Genomic DNA, 19,084 nt, shown 5'->3' with positions numbered 1-19,084 from the left:
AACATTAAAAAATTTTTTTTAAACTTAAATTCATTAATAGCAAATAAAAATCCAAATTTGGGTTTTCAGTTGTGCCAGCCACATCTCAAGTGTCCAGCAACCGCATGTCGCGAGTGGCCATAGTGTCGGGCAGCGTCGCATAGAACATTCCACCGCCAAGAAGTCCTGTGGCTCAGTGCTATTATTCTCTGTTTCAAAGGGACCCATTTTGTGGAGCTGACTGCATACCAAGAACTGCCCCCTGCAAATTTATGGTACCGATAAAACCATCTCTGCAAAGATCACATTCAACATCTAAACAAACTGATGTAAAAATCCACTCTCACATCATTACACCCTACGTCTTAAATATATACAATTTTTATTTGTCAGCTCAACTCTAATAGAGCTGGAACAAAGAAAAAAAGACAAAAAAAAAAAAAAAAGAAATAATCGGCTCAGAGCATTTTTACTTAAGAATCCAAGTTCAAATAATCAAAATAAATTCTTAGACCAAAAAAACCTCCCAAAACAAAACAAAAAAACCCCAAAACTACCCAAACCCAAACTATCCATTCACTCTAAATGTGGGCAGGACCCACATGTGTTGCCCTGGGGTTCTATAGTCTACGTCTTTATTAGTCCTCAGCCATAGCTCTGGATTTGGGTGGGAGCCCGCAGCATAACCCCAGCACAGGGACTGAACTTTAGGCCCTTGTTTAGTGGGAATATGTGCTATGAGGCAGGCCTTGGGCAGCATGCAAAAATGGCCACCCCACATGGCCACTGTTTTTAGCCTCGGACTATTCTCTTTTCAAGTCAGTCAGATGACTGGGGATATATGTATATTACACACATATATATTATATAACACACACACATATATAATATATATAACATATATATTATATACAACATATCTAAAAATATATGAAATTTATTAGAACACATATAAAATACAACATATATAACATATATAACATATATATAAAATTTATATATAACATATATATAAAACATATATAACATTTATAACATATATGACATATATATTTTATGTAACATATATATAAAAATATATAACATATATATAACATATGTATAATATATAACATTTATCATATGTATGCTATATATATGTATGTTGTATATATTATATGTATGTTATATATAATATATATGTAACATATATATTATATCTATGTACACACACAATTTTTTTGACTGCCTCTTTCTGGGCATGAACGGTGTTAGGTATTAAAAAAAAAAAACTAGGACAAGGGAAAGGACTGAGAAGTCTTCATCTCGTAAATAAAACCATGAGGAAGACTGAGCAATGACACGGAAGCAGAAACAGACGAAGTGTCATCCTGACAGGAAGCAGAAGCAGCAGAAATAACCGATGTACACAGTCACCCCAGTGAGGTGGCAGGATAACGAAAGGAACATTCTCCCGTCTCCCTCGAGTGGACGAGACACTCGAAGAAGTTCCAGCTGGAACTTTCTGGAAAGAGCTGGTGATGGTTATTTAAATCCGCTACAGCCACAAAAACTAGCAAAGGAAGCACCAGCCCCTCAAATAAGAGAACGGTTGTTTTAATTAAAAATAATCAGTGTAACAGAACTCATTCCTTAAAAAAGCAATAAAATAGACAAACGGGAAAATGGAATCAATAACAAAAGGAAGGCACTAATAAAATGAGATATGAGATAAGGCCATTCAATACATACGAGATGTTTTAATAGAAAATTTTATGCACAACTGTACATTTCCAGAAGTTAATGAAATGCACAATTCCCCATCCCTCTCGAAAAGTCTACCGCTGGTGGATGAGGAGGGTACCCTGGCTGGGTCAGCTGCAGGAGAAGTTCACTACCGGAGACAGAGTGTGGGTCACATGCGTGGATCCTGTTTTTTTCACTTCATTGCACAACCAGGGGAACTCGGTAGTGAGCTCACATTTGCCCCGGGGAGGGAAGCGGGTGTGGTGATGTGGATACGGGGGACGTACCTCGGTCAGCACCCTGGTGTCGCGGCCTTAGGAAGGCAGATGGGACATGTTGGGCCAAGTTCGGAATTCTGCCTTCCCACAGGGAAACACTGGTAGAAGGGACGGGGCTTGCATGTGTCATAAGTGAGGGACAGGACGGCTGGGCGGTGATATCGCGGTGGAACGTGTAAGCCACGGTTGTTGCAAAGACGAAGGTAATTTTGAGGAGGTCTGCAGTGTAAAGTGGACGATGGAGGGTCAGAGGCTGAGACTCTTTACATTTTTTTAATGTTTATTTATTATTTTGAGACAGAGGGAGAGAGAGAGAGAGAGAGAGACAGACAGACAGACAGACCGAGAGGGAGACACAGAATCTGAAGCAGGCTCCAGGCTCTGGGCTGTCAGCACAGAGCCTGACACAGGGCTCGAACTCACTGACTGTGAGATCATGATCGGAGATGAAATCACTTACAGTATAGGGCGTATGGTATAGGGTATACAATACACCATGTAGAGTACAGAAGAGATAAGAAAAGAAACAAAAGAGAAAACTCTGATGCTTGCATTTTTAAGAAACCGATATGTATTTGTGCAGATTGTGTTCATCTGCTGGTGGGGAAACTGTCAGCACCGACAGGGTGTGAATCACTTGAAATCAGCCCCTCGAGACCAGGAGCGAGTAGGAGGGAGCAAGAGTCTGGGGAAGGGAGGCAGGCTGGGGAAGCCAGGCTTCAAAGCCCAAGGAGCAGCTACAGAATGTGTAACTGGACTTACTGTTGATCTTGGAGATCTTCCAGACTTTGTCAGGAACGGCTTGTTTGTGGATCTCAAATTTGAAAGGGTCTGTATTTGGGTGAAGGTCCTTATCTGATGCTCCCAAAATGACTACGCTGAGGTTTTTGGCATCATCACAGACTTCAGCCACCGTGGGGTAGATGAAGGGGGCATTGTCGTTGACATCCTCCAGAGTGATCAGCAAAGTCCCAGTGCCTGTAGCGGGAGGGTTGCCTACGGGGCAGAGAGTGAAGGTGTTAGCAGGGAGCTGCTGCAAGAGACCTCTGTCACCTGCTTTCCTCCAGTGTGCTGGCCACCTGCTAACAGGTTTCGAACAGGACTGAAGACAATAGCTTATGCATTTGTATAAAGTCGAGTGGTTAAAAGCCTTTTCTCATATATAAAACCTCTGATTTAAATTCTTTAGCACACGGGGGCGCCTGGGTGGCTCAGGTGGTCGAGCCGTCACGGTCATGATCTCACCATTCCGGAGTTCGAGCCCCACATCGGGCTCTGTGCTGGCAGCTCGGAGCCTGGAGCCTGCTTCGGATTCTGTGTCTCCCTCTCTCTCTCTGCCCCTAACCCATTCGCATTCTCTCTCTTTCAAAATAAATAAACATTAAAAAAAATAAAAATACATCAATTCTTTAGCACACTAGCCATAATTACAAATTAGAGGCAAAGAATGGAGACAGCAAATGGGACCTGTCCTCACTTCCCAAATGAAAGCTTTATCTAAATACCCGAGTATTCACATGTGCTGTTGGGACAGGGGAGGATGGAGGTCCCATGAGAGGAGGCTGTGTTTTGCACGTAGGAATAGTTCTGCCTTGACTGGCCAGTTGACTGGAGAGAGAAGGAGCTAATCCGGGGTTTTCCTCTGTGGGTGAAATGGGTCTGGGGGGCTGGCCTGGCTGGCCTGCCAGCATAGGACAGATTTAAAAGTCAGGTTAGTGACGAGAAACAAAGTCACTAGCTGGCTACTGGGACAGATGAAGAGACCGTAATATAATCTTTGGGTCTTATTTTTAAGGCCTTGCATTTTCAATATTTCCGCGACTTCCACGTTTTTTACTGGAGGGAACATGATTTTTAAAAAGCCATTCTAATTACCCAGGTGATAGTGTCTTTCACTCAAAGAAAAGAATGTTTCATTTCAGTAAGACTCAGAGTGACTTTACTTCCTTTTTCCTAAATTTATTTTTAATCAGCTATGCATTAGAGATTTTGTCTTGGGACAAACCATTCGTTAATAGTTCGTAATTTCTGTGAGAAAGGTTAGATCGAAATTGGCAGGCCACACATCGTAAGCGTATGGATTTGCCCTATTCCAAAAAGGATTTGGCGCCCCCGTCAAATATGGTACTCGAATTTTATGCACTATTACTAACCTAAATTGTCGGGCTCGGTTTAATTTTTCCTATCCTCGGTTGTACTTAAAAAGCCCAGTGTTATTTTACTTCCTACTGTGTTTATTTCTTGAAATGCACAGTAAGATTAAAGTCGAGTTATGAATCGTGTGGGGGTTCGAAGGGTGGTGAACATTTGAGCTCAGGGTACAGGTATCACGTGCAAGGCAAGGCATGGTCTGACAGATTCCGCCGGTAAGGAAATGATGAGACCTTTTTAGAATCAGGCAGGTTATTCCGCCATCAGCTAGACAGTAAAAGGGCGAGCAGGCAGAGGTGGCCCCTGCGCAGGTGTCGTTAAGCCAAAGGGACCAGGTGACTACAACCTGGAGCCACCGGCAAGCTGCTTCCCAGCGGTTTGTAGCCTGCAGCTGTGCCCTAACAAGGGCAGGCAGGAAGCCTAATCTCTCATCAACCCAGAAGGAGATGGCAAGCTGTCTGGTGACAGCCTCCCAGGGGACCTAGGGTGGCAGGTGAGAAATAGCAGTTCCTACAAGCCTGCTGGTCCATGTGGATACATGCAAAGTCATCTGGTGCCATCACGGGCCGCACCCTAGTGCAGAGCACATGGCCAGATGGCAAGGAGATGAGGCTGAGCGTGTCTGGCAGGACAGGGGGCCTTGACCACACGAAGTCACCGGAGGTTTTTCAGAGAGACGGCAGAACATCTGCTCTGATTTATGGAAACACACGTGATACTGGCAGGAGATGTTGGACGTTGGAGGCAGGGAGACCAGCGATAAGTGGTCATGATGTCACAGTGTGGGCAAGTTGGAATAAGAAAGACACGTCTTTTTGGGCGCCTGGGTGGCTCAGTCAGTTAAGTGTCCAACTCGCGATTTCAGCTCAGGTCACGATCTCACGGTTTGTTGAGTTTGAGCCTCGCATTGGGTGCTGTGCCGACAGAGTGGAGCCTGCTTCGGATGCTCCCTCTCCCTCTCTCTCTGCGGCCCCCCACTCATGCCCTCTCCCAGAAGTAAATAAGTAAGCATTGAAAAAGGAAGAAAGAAAGAGACGTCTTGTCTTGGTGATCATGCACTCAGATGAGGCTGCTCGCAGAAAAGCGGAAGGTAGTGGGGAGCGCAGAGACGTGAGTTCAGCTCTGATTGGGCGAACAGCCCCTCGAATTCAGTGCGCCTGTGTAAAAGCGCACAGAGCTTAGGAGACACGCCAGTGCTGGGTAGCGATGGAGGACTTGTCAGCAGAGAGGCTTTGAAATAGTCCTAGCCCATCAGGCAACGTGACGTGACAGGGCAGAATGGCCAAGGGGTGAAGGGTGAGGAAACCCCGGAGTTTAACGAGCGGCTGGTGGCTTGCAGAAGACAGAGGGGACGTAAATTGGAAGAGGAGGCAACGGACGGCAGTGAAATATGTCGTGACGCCCCAGAGGATAAGGGGTAGAGAGAAGCCACGGGATTTTGCAAGGAGAAGGAGACTGATGACTTCTCTCTGAGAGCCTTCCACTATGGAAGAACCAGCTGGAAGGAAGCTGGGCAGTGAGTCAAGAAGTGACAATAGAGACTTTTTAGCGGGGCTGGTGGAAATGTAAATATATCGACACCCAGGGAGAGTTTTAGAATAAGCATTCCAATAAATAGCTGCTAACGTCGAAACACAAACGTCATTCACCAGCAGAAGGATGGCAACTTCTCATGGTGGCACACCACCAACTTTGGTTGGATTGAGAATTCAAAAGAAATGGGGCGCCTGGGTGGCTCGGTTGGCTAAGTGTTTGACTTCGGCTCAGGTCATGATGTCACGGTCCGTGAGTTCGAGCCCCACGTCGGGCTCTGTGCTGACCGCTCAGAGCCTGGAGCCTGTTTCCGATTCTGTGTCTCCTTCTCTCTCTGCCCCTCCCCTGTTCATGCTCTGTCTCTCTGTCTTTCTCAAAAATAAATAAACGTTAAAAACAAAAAGAAATGTGTAATTACTTTGAGCTTGGCTTTCCACTGTCAGCTTGTCTTTGGTAGAATTTCTTAATTGGAAAATTATTTTTCTTTTTTTTTCTATTGAATAAGTGAGCATCTCAGAGGAATCCATTATATTTTTTTCCTCTCTGAATATATCATGAATATATTCCACTCTGAATATACCATGACGAAGTGCCATCATTTGGTAGAATGGATGAGAAGGCATTAGGAGATAGCTCCAGGGGCCCCGCAAATATGGAAGCTTCTGGGTTTTGGCAAAAATCCCCCTCCCCTTCTCACCCCTTCCTACTGGCCATCGTCCGTCCCCAGCGGCCTACTCAGCAGGACCAAATGTCAGCACCAAAGCATGGGTGAGAAATCCTCTCCTGTGGATTTTCGATCTCAGTAGGGAAAAAGCTTCAATTTGAGCAAAACTCCCAGGATGTGGAGCTAGAACTATGATTCCTCTTCCTTGCAGCCCCCCTCCGCCAGGAGCCCATGGGCCATGTTCTCAGGGTAGCTTCTTTAAGGATCAGAGGACATTCATCCTCTGGAGGGATCACCTGTGGTTGCCGGGGCTCCCGTCTTCATAGGTTAGAAGATAGAAAGGCCCCTGAGAGACGGACCATTCCTGGCAGTGGATTTTAAATGGAATGGGAGGTGGGTCCTCCTTTGGGAGTTTGGTGAAGGCCATGGTCCTGCTTCCAGAGAAAGGCACCTACATTTACAGAAGGTATTGCAGACCTTGTAAGTACAGCTGTAAGTTCAGGCAGCTGGTCTGGGATACCTCTGTTCGTGAGTATTTTGTTTTACTCAGAATCCTGACCAAAGAGGATTTCCACTTTAGCCAAAAAATACTGATTTTCCTGATATATTCCATTATTTAGATGCCAGATGTGTGTGTGTGTGTGTGTGTGTGTGTATGTATGTATAATTTACGTAGCTACATATCTATACATCATCTACATATCTATATATCTTATTGGTAAGAGACACAACTAAAAACAAAGTGTAGGGGCACCTGGGTGGCTCAGTAGGTTACATGTCTGACTTTGGCTCAGGTCATGATCTCACAGTTTGGTTCCTGAGATCAAAACCCACATTGGTCTCTGTGCTGACGGCTCAGAGCCTGGAGCCTGCTTCAAATTCTGTGTCTCCCTCTCTCTCTGCCTCTCTCTCAAAAATAAATAAGCATTAAAAAAACCCACATAGTGTAATCCTAATTAAAATATCTATAATTAGAAAAAGATTAGAAAGAAATATACCAAACCTAGTGATTTTTGCTCCAGGTAATTAACATTAAAATAATACTTTAAAATTTTTTCTTTTTAGTAACTATGTCCATTGTAATAATCAGAAACAGAAACGTAAATTCAAAAGTTATACAGAGGTTTAAAAATATTTTGGCAACTCTTTCTTTTCTCTCACTCCTTTGTTTGTTTTTATGACGAATTGATATTTGGTATATTTACAGGGTTGGGCTTACCCCTACCACCTAATTTTAGAACCTTTCCATCACTCCAAAAAGGAAGCTGGGGCTCACTTGTACTTAACTCTTCATACCTAACTTCCAGCTCTAGGCAACCAGTGATCTACTTTCTTTCTCTACAGATTCATGTTTTCTGGACGTTTCTATAAATGGAATCGTAGAGTAAGTGGCCTTCCCTGTCTAGCCTCTTTCACTTGGCATCATGGGTTTGAAGTTCATCCATGTTGTCGCAGGAATCACTTCCTTTTTATGGCTGAATGCTACTGCATTCCAAGGCCAGACCGTGTTTTGATGGACATTTGGGTTGTTGGCGCTCTTGGTCTGATATGAATCATGCCGCTGTGAACACGGGCATAGAAGGGACGTTTTTCACCTGCTGCAGTGCTCCAAATGTATGTCCTCAAGAGCGTCCCCTTGGAAGAGTAGGGTCCCTGGTCTCACCACAGTGGGACGGGCTGGCTTCATACACACAGACCACCGGGATCTGGACAAGAACTTTCAGAACTAGCTCTGCAAAGTACAGGGAGGTGGTAGGTTTTTCTAGTCCCTGGTCTCACGTCATCCCTGAACTGGGTCTACAGGCATGCAGCATGGCCCCTACCTTGGGACTCATGAGTGGAAGTGATTTTCGATGGGGAATAGCATGCAAAGTGAGTTTGCCTATGTGAAGAATAAAATGCAGGGAGAGAGAGAGACAGGGGAGAAAAGCAGGAAGCTTATTCCTGAGCCCCGTGGGCTCTGAGCATCAGGACTGTTCTCCGGCCTGGTACTCAGTAGATTTTTTGAGTTAACGTAGGTTGACCGGAAAGAGCTAATGATGAATTGCTCTCTGTGTACATGTAGCATATATGGCTACATTTCCATAGGTTTCCAGCTCTATCTTGCTTCTATTCTGAGAGCAGTAGTGACCTTGTCTACAGTCTCGTCCTTCCTCGTCCCTGCTAGAGGAGAAATAAAGGGTGCATTGCATGGGCTCTGTGAAACTGGGGCTGAGGGTAGGGAGTCCACGCCAGGGTCAAGGAGAGAGACCTCAGATGATGCGTCAAGAAGCTTGAGGACCCAATTTTGGGAGGAAAATCAGGAAGACGGGTCAACGTAAGAGGAGCCCAAGTTCAGATGTGGGCTCCTGAGAGAAGGAAGGCACCCCAGCTGGTTTCTGAGGCTTGTTTGCAGGGGCAAGAGGTGTGCGGGTGGCCATCTACTCTGCCTAAGTTCCCCCCGTGTTCCTGGGCTTGTGCTGAACCCTCGCTAAGCAGCTATGAGCAAAGAAATGCCACATCTATTTCTTCATACGAACAGGGCTCTACCGTACCTTCGCCTTTGCTTAGAAGTGAGAGTGAACCCCGCTTCCTCTAAATAAGATTATCCTTTGTATTGTTTTCCTCAGCTGATGTTGTGTCTGCGGTGGCTTCTCAGTGTCACTTATTTACGTATCTGTTTTGGGCTGTGCCCCATAAGCCAAGAATCTCGTCGCTTTCAAATCCATAAGCATTTAAAAAAATTGCTGTGTTAATGCAGAGCTTGCCAGTTCCATTTTACATTCTGAAAAATTTAATAGCAAACCAACCCCAAAACCCGGTCAGAAAATAGGTTTGCAAAATGCAATGGCAGGTTTCCACGTGTAATGCTTCACGTGCACCTGAGGCAATTATTCACATAACTCAACCTTAAACCTGCCTGGAGTTGGAGACAGTAATCTGCAGTCTGAGTGGTTCGTAAAGAATTCAACATTTTGGTCTTTTGTTTGTTTGTTTGTCTCCATTCTGCTAACTTCAGAGGAAAGGAAAAAAGGGGAAGAGTTGATTTGGAGGCTGTGGTGAAACAGGAGTGCCTCTTTTCATTCATTCAGTCAGCAACCATTCACTGGGGACTCTGCCCCGTGTGTGCCTGGCCGGATCTGCACGGAAATCAACAGCTCGGATGCCGGCTCTGGAGATGCTAACGGTGTGGCAGGAATGGATACGTACACCGATGCGGGACAGCACGGTAAAGTGGGGGAAGACATGAGGATAAGGTGTCGTGGAAGCTTGTGGCATGGAATAACTTCCTGCCTGGTGGCAGATCGGAAGGCTTTGTGAAGAGACAGCATTTGTGCGTGCAGGAACTGAGAATACTTTTGGAGAGGGAGCGGTTGTTCTGGAAGGAGGAAGTCGTGGGGCTGTTTTGTGGGAAGAAGTCAGGAGAATGGCTTTGATCAAGGCAGACGATGCTGCAGGCACGGGAGGAGGGGACTTGAATGAGGCACGAGGACGCAGGAAGACAGCTGGGCGCCAGCGCGGTCGGGATGCAGGGTCACGGGCTGGACCCAGGAGCGGGGTGAGGGGTGGGGGCGGAGGGGCATCAGGGGGATGGGTTCCAGCTGGGGGTGGGGGCTGTGCAGCCGGCTTTGCTATTCCCCAAAATGGGAAATGGGGATACAGAGGAGAACCAGCTAAGAGACGCTTCTGCAGGATGAACCGCGCTGGCAAAGATGGGCATCGCAGGCAGTATTTTAATGCCCAAATCAGTTTCTTTTCCCCAATGAATGTGTGAAAACATTGTTCTTAAGACCGTTGATTTGGCTGCTCAACATGGAAATGTCCTTCTGTCGGGGAGATGAATCTCCCCTTAAATCTTAAATTTCCTCATAAGGCAGAGGTACGATGCCCATGTGGAAGGTGGCATGTTTTGGCCAATTTTCTGATTTAGAGCGCTACTCTGAGTGGAGGACTCTGTGGCCCATCCCTTCCCTGGAAAAGTGCTCAGACCACCACCAGGGTGGTCGTCAGGTGGCACTTCCTAGCTGGCCTCAGACATGGGTGATTCTGCAATGATAAGGTTAGAAAATCAGTCGGTAACTCGGTCCAAGTCCATTGACTTAAACATCTGCTAGGTGTTTACTAGATGCCAGAATTTTGCGTTCATGATTTCCAGTCCTTATAACAACCCAGCAGGTGGGGAGTCTCAGACGAATCGCGGTCCATCGAGGTTGGGGGGCTGGCTTATTTCCAGGCGTCGCAGAGCACTGGGCCGCTACTCTCTCCACAGACCGCGCATGCTGTCAATAAATGGCCACGATCTCCGTCTCTCTATTACCAGATCTCCGGGCTTTTTTATCGGGCCATTTTGTCAGTGACAAAATTGTAGCTAGTATTTTCAACGTGATTGATATTTTACTGGTACTTGAAATAACGAGGAATGATGGCTGGGTCTTCAATTTATTTTTCTTCCTCAATTACTATAACAGCTGAGATAAGGGGTGTTAAACTGGCTTAATTGGGTTGCCATCATAGCTAATGGCTTGATTTTATCCAAACTAGCATATTTTAAGCAGAATTAATCTAAAGGATCTTACTACACCCCCCCATGCAATCTACAACTTGGTGGACGTACAAAAAGAGAAAGACCACGAATCCAAGGCATCTGTCTGAAGTTCAGGTCTCCCCACCCCCTGTTGGAAGCTGGTATTATTTGGTAGTTATTTCCCTATGGAGTCAGATGACACGTTTTTTCTCTTTTAATCAATCTAAATGTACTTTGCACAATATTTCAATTTTGAGTCAACTGGCATTATCAGCACATCTATTATACAGGGAATGAGGGAAAAGGCAGGTCGAGACATGATAGATCTTAGCCTATGAAAAATCATTATCTCAGTGTATTCCATTTTAATCTTAGAGCTGGTCTGCCTGCTTCTATATCTGTGTCTTCTTGGGAACCCACGTCGCATTTTTCACCGGCAGACTCCAATACGCTATGAGTCGCTAAGTCATGAGAACGTGCGGCCGAATTTAATGATAATTTGGCTTGTTTTTACACTACCATTCCCCTGTTCTTCAGAATGAAAATAGATGGGGAACGGGACACTCTGATAATCATAGAAAGACTTAATCTGGATGCTAGAGATAGCATGGGCTTCCTGGCTCGAACTGTCTCACATGCGCTGAGCTCGAGGAAGAACCTGAACTGATCTCCCTCCCCCACTTCCGCCCCCACCATCCCCTTTGTTTTCTTTAAACTCTCTCCATAGTGTGGGCGCTGGGGGCAAGGCCACTTGGACTTTACTGAAGCAAAATATTTGCCTTCGGTGTGTGGTGTCACAATTTAGATCTTCTCCGAGGGCAGAAGAGCCATTGAATAACCATCAAGGAAGGCTGAGCCCTGTACAATTTCAGGAATAAAGATGAGGTTATAGGTAAGACGGAGGCAGGAGGGTCAACCCAGCAGAATTCGGAGCAAAAGGTGGTAAGCTGGAAATCAGCAGCCGGCTAGGCCGTGCCTGCCCATGACCATCCCCCGTGGGATTCCAGAGCTCTTAGGAGAAATTGCCTGTGACAGTTTTCAGCCCACATAAGACAGTGAGACTAACATTTGACCTTTCTGGTGATTACCTGAGCAGGAGCGACAGTCACACAGGGATTTACCCGGTGCTAATTGTTGCCGGTTTGCTCCATTGTCAGCACATCCTCCAAAGGGATTCCATCTTACTGCGTTCCAGAATGTTCTCTCTCCACCTTGGTGTTTTCCTTAACAGTTGTTATCCACCCCCAGCAATTTTGGCAGGCCAGCAATTTTGTGTTCGTTGAAGTCTTTAACAGAAGGGTTCGCGTACTCTGAAGGCACGACCTTAACCTTTTCAGAAAATCTGGACCACATAAGGTAAATGATGATATTCATCTCCAAAGATAAAATGCTTGCCAACGTGAAAGGTCATGCCTTATTAATCTGTAGGATTAAGGGCTTTATTCTTCCAATCACTTAACTGCAGCTGCTTCTGCTTTAGCAAAACAGAAGCATTTCACTTATAATTTAGGAACCGTGTTGTTAGGTAATTTGCAACTCATTAAAATTGAGAATAGTTTATGAAAAGTGCCTTGTACGTCCTTGACTGCTCTGTGGGTTACAACCTAACCTTTATCCATGGGGAGGGACTAGAGTGCCTTTCTTCCCCATGGGCGGGGTCAATATCACTGTGAAGCATGATTCCAGAATCCATCTAGACTGGCTTTGGAGCCCCATGCAAAGGTCCAAAGAGCTTTTCATCGCTGTTAACCACAGAACAGGTCTCCAGCTCTGCTTCTGAGTGTATTTTTAAATACCCCCATCCTGATCTCATAGTCTCTAGTCTCTAAGAGGTACGTAAAAGAAAATTCTCTTGTGGTGCTGCCTTGTCATTGTTCTCAACTGCGTCAGCAGAGCTGTGTGTCCTAAGTTAAGGTTGCAAAGCATTGTGCGGACCTGAGAATGTGAGCTTTGCTCTGTTCCCTCTGACATCCTGCCACTCACCTTTCCTGGAGTATCAGCCCATCAGCAGCTGAGACTGTCCTTCTATAGAACCGTAGGGTGCTGAGAGCCTACCTTTAGGGGAAACAGGTACTTGGAGAATACATGAATGGTTACAGCTCTCCGGGGGAAGGTGCTGCAGTCCAAGTACACACTCTCTGTGTAGTCATGCATTTTTTTTTTTTTTTTTTGGCGTTAAGTTTTAATTGAAATATTAGGAACACTCGTATTTCTATAAATACACAGCTTAAAGGGTTTTCACAATCTGAACGCACCCACGTCGTCCAATATTACAGGGTCAAGAAAGACATCCAGCAGGTAATCTAGCAGTGATGATTGGCTCTGCTTGGGTTTGAGCTTTATATGCATGGAACCATTCAGGATGTGGTCTTCCGATCTGGCTTTGTTTGGCTCAATCTTACGTTTGCGAGATTCGTTCGTGTTGCTGCGAATAGTTGCAGATCGTTCCTTCTCAATGTTGTACGGTCTCAATTGTGTAAATGACCCCACTTTACTTACTGCATTCTTATCGGGCATTTGAGTAGTTTCCAGTTTGGGGGCTATTATGGATAGCGCTGTTATTAACATTCTGGCACATGCATTTTGGTGAACTATCCACATTTCTGTTGGATACATAGCTAGGTGTGTCATTCCTCGATCGTAGGGTGTACATTGGTCACCCTTAGCTGATACTTTCCGTGTCCAACGTGTTTGTACCAGGTTGGCTTTCCACCAGCTGGATGTGAGGCTCCTGATGATTTCATATCCTTGCCAACACTCAGTATGTTCCGTGTGACCAGTTCAGCTCTTTGGTAGGTGGGTCACTGTATTGCATTTCATCGTGTGTCTTTGACTGATTTGTATTTTAATTTCTTTCTGCATAATTTAATTTTTATTTCTTTGATTCATGGAGTTGTTTATCTCTTCCATGTTTGTTGGCATTTATATATCCTCTGTTGTGAAGTACCCACTCAAGTTCCTTCCCTACCCTGTGTTGGGCTGTGTCTTTTGCTTACAGGTTATAGGATTTCTTTGTATTGTAAATATCTTCTCTGGGGGTTACCTGTTTCCTGTCTTTTTTCTTTTTTGCCAGAGTTTTTTTTTTTTTAAGTTTACTTATTTATTTTGAATTTTTTTAACGTTTATTTATTTTTGAGACAGAGAGAGACAGAGCATGAACGGGGGAGGGGCAGAGAGAGAGGGAGACACAGAATCGGAAACAGGCTCCAGGCACTGAGCCATCAGCCCAGAGCCCGACGCGGGGCTTGAACTCATGGACTGCGAGATCGTGACCTGAGCTGAAGTCTGATGCTTAACCGGCTGAGCCACCCAGGCACCCCTACTTATTTATTTTGAGATAGAGAGTGTGAGCTGGGGAAGGGCAGAGAGAGGGAATCCTAAGCAGGCTCCGCACTGTTAGCACAGAGCCCGATGCGGGGCTTGAACTCACAAACCGTGAGATCATGACCTCAGCCGAAATCAAGAGTTGGATGCTTAACCGACTGAGCCACCCAGGCGCCCCACCTTTTTACTTTCTTAATGATATCCTTTGATGAACTGAACTTGTGAATTTTAACTTCACCTGCCACGTTTTCCTTTTGGGGGTGAATACTTTTGTGTCCCACTTAAAAAAATAGGCAAAGGCCTATGTCAAGGACACCAGTATGTTTTTCTCTAAAAGATGTATTATTTTACCTTTCATATTTTGGCCTGTAATATATTTAGAACTCATTACTGTATATTGTCTAACAGAAGAGTCAGGATACACTTTTGTTTTTCATATGTGTATTCAATTAACCCAGCATTTTTATTGCAGAGACCATGCTTTCTTGTCTCCAACCACCGTGTCCTTGTCACAAACAGGGACTGTGTATGTATCTGCTATTAAACTCTAAACTCTCTATTCTACTTCATCAGTCTGTTTTTTTCTGTCTGTGTGCAACCACCACAATTGTAACTACTATTGTTTTCTAATAGGTCTGAATATAGAAGAGCATAAGTCTGCCAACTTATTCTTCAAGGTTGCCTTGGCTAATTTTAACCCCTTATATTTCCATATGAATTTTATAATCCATTTCTTCTCCTTCACCTCAAAACAAAGACCTAGGATTCTGCTTGGTATCATGTCGAATCCTTTAGGTCAGTTTGGAGAGAATTTACATTTCAATAGCATTGACCTTCTAATCCATGAACATGGTATGTCTCTCTATTTAATAGAGTTAAAAATTCTCTTAGTGAATTTTAGTTTTCGATACAGAGTCTTTCTGCTGTGTCCTCACATGGCAGGGGTGGGGGCAGAGGAGCTCTCTGGGGTCTCTTTTAGAAGAGTATTAATCCCATTTATCTGCTTCCATTTGCATGACCTGGGCACCTCCCAAAGGCCCAACCTCTAGATGCCATCACACGAGAGATTAGCTTTCAACATATGAATACTGGGGGTACACAAACATTCAGTCTATAGCACCAGCCATCCCGTACTCCAATGCTTTATATCTTTAAACGTACAGCCATTCTCTCCTTAAGACATTTGCCATGTTTTAACGTGGGTTTGCTTCCTCTGTGAGGTCTTTCTTTCAGTGAGACCCCAGGAGATTTCACCCTGTCCTTTACAGGGCATTTGTCCGTGGGGGAAAAGCAGCCATGTGTTTAAGCACCCTCAGGTTTTCACTTTGTCACAAAGGCTCCATGTGACTGTCATGAGCATTTCTGGTTTATTTCCCTTCATCTTGGGCCCTCTATCTGGGTCAAGCCCGACCCTCACCCAGAATCAGAAAAGACCCTGAGAGAGAAGAAATGGCTGGCTACCTTACACTTTTTAAAGAATGTTCTTCCCTCTTTGGTATTTTCACTGTTTGAGGCTTCATGGCTTCTGCAGCTCTCTGATGCCTTTACCATTAAGTATCTTTTGGGGTACCTGGGTGGCTCAGTTGGTTTAGCATCTGACTTTGACTCAGGTCATGATCTCACTGTTCATGAGTTTGAGCCCTGCGTTGGGCTCTGTGCTGACAGCTCAGAGCCTGGATCCTCCTTTGGATTCTGTGTCTCCCTCTCTCTGCCCCTCCTTTGAGCTAGCTCGTTCCTTCCCTCTCTCCCTCTCTCTCAAAACTAAACATTAAAAAAAAAGATGAAGACTTTTGGGGAGGGACTAAAGTCTGAAGTTGTAATCTATCCTGATTTTCCTGGGTTTTGCACTATTACATGCCACCTGGAAGGCCCTACAGACATACCTTTTATCAACATGTTTGGATATAAATTCCTGAGGGACTCCTTGTTTAGAGAAAATAATTTTATTTTGCTTTAGCTTTCCTAGGTTACATGACAAAAAAAAAACTTTGTTCTTTCATTCCATCAAATACATTCAATGTCTGTAAGTTAAATAAAATCAAATGCTTACTTTGTGTAAAATGGAGACATCAATTAAACTCTTAACTTTGATTTAATAGGTAAATGTTACTGTTTCCTGGTTAAACATAATACCTACAGATAAGTTTTCGGTGAGCGACAAAAAGGAGACTTTACACCAAAGTTCCTTTGATTTATGAGTTCTTTTTAAATTTATGTTCTTTTTGTTCTAAGTCTTTTGGGCCTTGTTCGAGATTATCATCTCTAATGACGGTTCTGTGTATTAATGCCAACCTGTTTTCCATTTATCATTACATCTTCAGGGATATTTCGTCCTTTTGGAAACATCTGTGACACTGGATTTTGAAAATACTTGTTTGATATTAGTATGAAAAGAATTAGACAAGAAGTAGATTTCACACCGTATTTTTCTTGAGGACCATTCTTGGCTCCATTCTTTCCTTTCTATAACCTCCACTGGGGTGAGATTAACATGTAATGAACATTTCATATGGCTTTTGATGGTGAGTGTAGAGGGCACAGCACATTGGTCTCTCATTTCTTTTTAAGTTTTTTTTTTTTATTTTGAGAGCGAGAGAGAGCACATGTGCATGTGTGAGTGGGGGAAGAGCAGAGAGAAAGAGAGAGAGAAAGAGAAAGAGAGAATCCCAAGCAGGTTCCACACTGTCAGCACAGAGCCCAGTGCGGGGCTTGAACTCACAAACCACGAGATCACGACCTGACCTGAGCCAAAATCAAGAGTCGGACACTTAACTACCCAGGCGCCCCCACTTTCTCACTTCTCACAACAACCCTCTTTAAAAAAATTTTTTTGATGTTTATTTTGAGAGAGAGAGAGAGCGTGAGCAGGGGAGGGGGAGAGAGAGAGAGGGAGACACAGAATCTGAGGCAGGTTCCAGGCTCTGAGATGTCAGCATAGAGCCTGACATGGGGCTCAAACCCATGAATCACGAGATCACGACCTGAGCCAAAGTTGGACAACTAACCAACTGAGCCACCCAGGTGCCCCAATAATCTCACAACAATCTTCTAAGTAGGAATTATCTTCCTTACTTTATGGAAATAGAACCTGAGTCGCAGAGTCTATAGGTAGCTTTCCTAGTCACACCTAATTTTTCTGGAAAAAATTAAATTGTACTTCACTTCTAGTTTTCTTTTTTTGATGAATAACTGTGTAAAATATTTCAAGGCAATGGCAACTCTATTTGCCGTATTTCAACCTTTGTTCATGCTGTTCTTAGCTGAGAATTTTCTCTACAAGTACAGATACTTTTGGTAGGACAGAACTCTGAAATCATTACTTTAGCGGATCTATAATTGATACTTTTTATTCAAACAGCATTTTAAACTTTCTCGGCTTCTTGTCACCCACTGTTGATGCCCTTAACACTCCCGTCTGGACCTGTTCCTTCTACAAAACTTACCTGTTCTGATGGCTCCCGTCTCTTTTGCGTGGGTGGCTCTCTAAGAAAAACCTCCTCACCTCTCTTCCCATCCCAATTTGCCAGCTTCTCATGCGACATCACCTCCACATCCTCCCCCCCGCCCCCCCCCCCCCCAATAAAGACAACCTGGGAAGAACCCTTTGAAACCTGTTCCATTTCAATGGAATACTCATTCCTGGTTTCTGGACTAGAAATCTGATATCACCTTTCAGTATTTTATGTTAAGTATGTATTTGTTTCCCTCTAGGTATTTTCTAGACTCACCCTTTCTGGTCCATTTCTATTGTCACCAGGCACACCCTGATGCCTGTAACTAACAAACTGGCAATGGCTGTCAACATTTTTCCTGACTCTAGGCTCACTCCATCTAAACCGACCTCGCCACTTGGGCATTGGCCCACGCTCTTACCCTGATTTCTGCCACAGCTTTAGGAGGCCTCCTTGTCTCCCCCCTCATCATTGGAGGCAGTTTCTATACAGCCATAGGGGTTAACTTTCTAAGGCACAAGGGTTATTCTGGAGGCAAGGAAGCAACGTAATCAAATCAAACACCTTGGCATAGCATATAGAGCATTTCAGGATCTGTTTCAGGATCCAGTCCACAGATATGTGAGTGCCTGCTCTAAACCAGGCACTGTGGTAGCAGCCAAACATTCGGCAAAGGAGCTGGTACCAACCTTAGAGCAGTGGGTGCCTGGCCATTTCTCTGCTCCTAGCTTCGCATATATGGAACCTGCCAATCTAGCCTTTTCAGGGTCTCACATACTCGTATTCTTTCAGGCTTCTACTAGAATGTGTTACCTTTTCCAATCAACAAAACGAAAAGGCTGCATGCTGACTGGGAGAAGATATTTGCAAAGGACATATCCAGTAAAGGGTGAGTACCCAAATATATAAATAACTGATATAACTCAACACCCCCCAAAATAAATAATCCAATTAAAAAGCGGGTAGCAGACATGAACAGACATTTCCCCAAGGAAGATATACAGATGGCCAACAGATACGTGAAAAGATGTTCAGCGTCACTTATCGTCAGGGAAATGCAAATCAAAACCACAATGAGATGTCACCTTGCACCTGTCAGAATGGGTGAAATCAAAAACACAAGAAACCGTAAATGTTGGCTCCAATGTGGAGAGAAAGGAACCCTCTTGTACTGTGGGTGGGAATGCAAACTGGTGCAGCCACTCTGGAAAACAGTATGGAGGTTCCTCAAAAAGATAAAAATACAACTACCCTACAACCCAGCCATTGCACTACCAGGCATTTATCCACTGGATGCAGCTGGGCTGTTTCGAAGGGGCACATGCACCCCCATGTTTATAGCAGAACTATCGACAATAGCCGAAGTATGGAAAGAGCCCAAATGTCCACTGATGGATGAATGGATAAAGAAAATGTGGTATGCATACACATATATATATATATATATACATATATATATATATGTATATATATA

The 19,084-nt window shown here is 44.4% G+C and overlaps 1 protein-coding gene across 1 annotated transcript in view; it reads right to left on the bottom strand.

The window, feature by feature from the left end:
- The window catches only part of CDH13 (cadherin 13), a 1,040,036-nt gene that overhangs the window by 11,474 nt on the left and 1,009,478 nt on the right, over nucleotides 1–19,084 (bottom strand). The window contains exon 12 of the mRNA XM_040443437.1: nucleotides 2,745–2,978. Within this exon, the coding sequence (XP_040299371.1) occupies nucleotides 2,745–2,978 (234 nt within the window). The remainder of the gene's footprint in view (nucleotides 1–2,744; nucleotides 2,979–19,084) is intronic.

The sequence above is a fragment of the Herpailurus yagouaroundi genome, unplaced genomic scaffold (genome assembly GCF_014898765.1).
Source record: "Herpailurus yagouaroundi ecotype Mexico unplaced genomic scaffold, PumYag 190, whole genome shotgun sequence".
NCBI classification, from domain to species: Eukaryota; Metazoa; Chordata; class Mammalia; order Carnivora; family Felidae; genus Herpailurus; species Herpailurus yagouaroundi.
This window is presented reverse-complemented; position numbering and strand designations above follow the sequence as displayed.